Source organism: Sinocyclocheilus anshuiensis, unplaced genomic scaffold, assembly GCF_001515605.1.
Source record: "Sinocyclocheilus anshuiensis isolate Anshui unplaced genomic scaffold, SAMN03320099.WGS_v1.1 scaffold580, whole genome shotgun sequence".
In the NCBI taxonomy this organism is placed as follows: Eukaryota; Metazoa; Chordata; class Actinopteri; order Cypriniformes; family Cyprinidae; genus Sinocyclocheilus; species Sinocyclocheilus anshuiensis.
Genome location: NW_015554099.1, coordinates 473,235 through 477,325, shown reverse-complemented (window position 1 = coordinate 477,325; position 4,091 = coordinate 473,235). Strand labels below are relative to the sequence as shown.

The window sequence follows — 4,091 nt, the reverse complement described above, 5'->3', positions numbered from 1 at the left end:
TAACCTTACTTAATTCCCAAGCCACAATAATCATTTCCAACCATAGTGACCATTTGTATAATCTTACTTACGTACTAACTGAACTTAACTTAACTTAACTTAACTTAACCTTACTTAATTCCCAAGCCACAATAATCATTTCCAACCATAGTGACCATTTGTATAATCTTACTTACGTACTAACTGAACTTAACTTAACTTAACCTAACCTAACCTTACTTAATTCCCAAGCCACAATAATCATTTCCAACCATAGTGACCAGTTGTATAATCTTACTTACGTACTAACTTAACTTAACTTAACCTAACCTAACCTAACCTAACCTAACCTTACTTAATTCCCAAGCCACAATAATCATTTCCCACCATAGTGACCATTTGTATAATCTTACTTATGTACTAACTGAACTGAACTTAACTTAGCTTAACTTAACTTAACTTAACCTTACTTAATCCCCAAGCCACAATAATCATTTCCCACCATAGTGACCATTTGTATAATCTTACTTATGTACTAACTGAACTGAACTTAACTTAGCTTAACTTAACTTAACTTAACCTTACTTAATCCCCAAGCCACAATAATCATTTCCCACCATAGTGACCATTTGTATAATCTTACTTATGTACTAACTGAACTGAACTTAACTTAGCTTAACTTAACTTAACTTAACCTTACTTAATTCCCAAGCCACAATAATCATTTCCAACCATAGTGACCATTTGTTTAATAAAATGTAAAAATTATTTGGTCTTTAAATAGCAAGGTTATGTTGGTAGTTTAGTTTAGTTTAGTTTAGTGAAAAGTCTGCTGTACTACAATACTAAAACTCCTGCTAGCCTGACCGCTGATTGACGTGTTGATCTCAGACGGTGGAGGGTCAGCGTGACAGACGCAGACTGGCGAGAGGAGAGACGGTGGACAGCAGCGGGCCGCAGTCGCCTCACGCCCACAGCAGGAGCCTGACCCGCTGCCACACCATCAGCCAGGACCTGACCCAGCGCTCGCTGCAGGAGCCCAACGGGGAGGAGGAAGACGCACGGTCCAGAGGAAGTGATGTGGAGACCACAGAGATGGACAATGTTGTGTTGTGATGGTGGTCTTCAAGCAGCCGGTTTAATAGACTAAATATAAATCCATCATTGCTAAATCAGTTCCGCCACCTCATCCTGCTCTTTATTGTATTTGAGTGTTAAAGTATCTAAACGTTTTTGACCTGAAAATGCAAGAACTGTCATTGTTTTTCAAGGTTAACATTTTCTAATGCTTGTGATTTATGAGATGGAAACAGTTTTAGAGCTTTTAAGGGTCTGTATGTGGAAATCAGAAAGAGGAAGTTACTTTTAATATTCGACTTAAAAATGATGCTCTTAAATCACAAAATATAAAAAGTTAGCATGTGTCAACACTGGTGGGTGAAAGGACAAAAACAGCAGTGAAGCAAGTGAATATCTGAGGTGTGTGAAGAGACTTTGGAAACTTTCTTCATGTATAGCATGTAGGTTAAAGGGAGACGTTTACAATAACTACAGAAAGAACGTGGATGTTTTTGAGCACTTTTTAATTTTCAGAATGTCACATTAGAAAAAGGGATAATTACAGATAAAATTATGTAACAAGATTTTAGTTTTCCTGACATGTTTCCTTACAAAACTTAAGTTGTTACATTTACTAAACCTCTCTGTGTGTAGGCAAGGTCATGGGAACTTTTTTTCACAGGATTAGATGCTGTTCTAATAGTTGGTAGTTTTTTGTTTTTGTTTCATCCTCTTAATGTCTTTCAGTCTTTCCTGTTTTGATTTATTTCATTAGTAGAACACATTTTCTTTCATGGTATGAATCTCCTCTCTAAACTGTCCCTCAGAATAATTGTACAATTGTCTTAGCATATGGTGAAAAGGTTGCGTTTGTGAAAAAGTATAGAATTAGGAATGAATGTGATGTGTGTAGGGGTCAGCTGGGGGCAGTATTACAGCCCACGGCTCTGTTTAAATCATGCACTTTATTCCCTTGCAAGTGTTCTGTGTGTTTGGTTTTAGGAGCTGAGCTTGTGAAACCTGATTGATTGCATTTTCAGCGGTGGGTGTAAATGCATTTTCTGCTGCAGGCGTGGGTTAGCGGGGATAGAATTAATGCTGGGCAGGAAGTCATTAAATATCTCCACACAAATTGACCATGAAATAAAACCGAGCTGGTTTGTGATTTGATTTGTCTTTGAATGTAACGGTTCTTTGAGGCAATCTGAAGAACTAGAGAGCAATTATTTTTGTATGATTCCAGAACAGTTTTTGTGTAACATTGCAGTAAATGTGCCTTATTTAATTTGTGCCAAAATAATGTAATAAAACCACATAACAATAAAGAAATGCATTAATGTTTATCTGTCTATCTATCTTTGCTATGTTCAGGATGGAATAATAGCATACTACATAGTGTGCACTATATAACACAAGTACAGTTGAAGTCAAAAATGTACACATTTCAGAATCTGCTAAATGTTAATTATTTTACCAAAATAAGAGGGATCATACAAAATGCATGTTATTGTTTTAGTACTGACCTGAATAAGATATTTCATATAAAAGTTGAATTTATAAAAAAAAATGACCCCATTCAAAAGTTTACATCCCCTTGATTATTAATACTGTGTTGTTACCTCTAATGATCCACAGCTGTGTTTTTTTTTTTTTGTTTAGTGATAGTTGTTCATGAGTCCCTTGTTTGTCCTGAACAGTTAAACTGTCTGCTGGTCTTCAGAAAAATCCTTCGGGTCCCACAAATTCGTTGTTTTTCCAGCATTTTGTGTATTTGAACCCTTTCCAACAATTGACTATGATTTTGAGATCCATCTTGAGGACAACTGAGGGACTCATATGCAATTATTACAGAAGGTTCAAACGCTCACTGATGCTCCAGAAGGAAAACCCATGCATTAAGAGCCGGGGGGTGAAAACTTTTGAACAGAATGGAGAATTTTCTTATTTTGCCTAAATATCCTTTTTTTTTATTATTTATTACTGTCCTTTAGAAGCTACAGAAGATAGTTACATGTTTCGCAGAAGACCATGTAAACTTTTGACTTCAACTGTATATTATATAATAATAAGTATGCACATACTTGCACATAGCCCCACCTCCACCTCTCTTTCCCACTTCGCTTCCTGTCTACTTAACACCCTATCTTAATAAAGGCAGAATGCCAAAAAAAAAAGGTTTTTCTCTCATTTTTTATGTATTTATTGTTTTTTGTTCAGCCTATTTGTTTAAAGATGTCCCTGCTGAAAAAACGCAACAGAAACCACAGTAATTCTAATGGTTTCCACTACAAATGTCATTACAAACATTACAAACCATCAACTTTTAACCATTAAAAATGGATTTCTGTAGTGTGTTTTGGGACATATTCCACTAGGATTTCGTGGTTTGAATAAGCCACCAATAGAAGGCGACCAATTATCAGTAGAGATCCACAGGGTCCATTAAAGTTTCCAGTAAAACTAATACAGGTCCCATTATAACCAGTAAAACCATTACACATTCTGTGATGGTTTTTGTTTGTTTTTTTCAGCAGGGGTATAAACTTCCAATCAAACGATTAGACAAAAATGACATTAAAATTGTGGCTCATATTTCTTAATTTTACTGGAAATGGGAGCTCGAGTGTATTGCTGTATTTCATGGTTTTCTAGGTGAGCAGGAAGTTTGCACACCGTAAATACATAGGCCTAGGCCTAGAAACAGTAGTTTCACATGCAGGCAGCCATGCATCAAGAGCACAGAGAGATATTCAAGCACGTACACTAAACAGACAGAAAAGTGCATTAAATGATCGGCTCGCGGTGCTTCGGGTGATCTTCAGGTGGAGGTATGGTGAGATGGTGAATATGTTTATTAGAGAAACTAGAAACTCCCGGTGTGTCAGCGAATCTAATCTGACCTCGCTATAAATACATGACTGTAGTTTCTGCATTTTATGTTGCTATAAGATTAGCACTTATTTTACAATTGTGTATTAACCCAAATGTGTTTTGATTGATATTGAATATCTAATATTTTGAATTACAAAAGTAAAGTTTCGATTCTCTGGCAA

At 36.1% G+C, this 4,091-nt stretch overlaps 1 protein-coding gene across 1 annotated transcript in view; it reads left to right on the top strand.

Annotated features, from left to right (window-relative positions):
- ankrd27 (ankyrin repeat domain 27 (VPS9 domain)) overlaps positions 1-1,540 on the top strand; it is a 43,285-nt gene extending 41,745 nt beyond the window's left edge. Inside the window, exon 29 of the mRNA XM_016461838.1 lies at positions 871-1,540. Coding sequence (XP_016317324.1) covers positions 871-1,095 — 225 coding nt within the window. The 3' untranslated portion in view covers positions 1,096-1,540. The remainder of the gene's footprint in view (positions 1-870) is intronic.
- Positions 1,541-4,091: the final 2,551 nt, after the last annotated feature.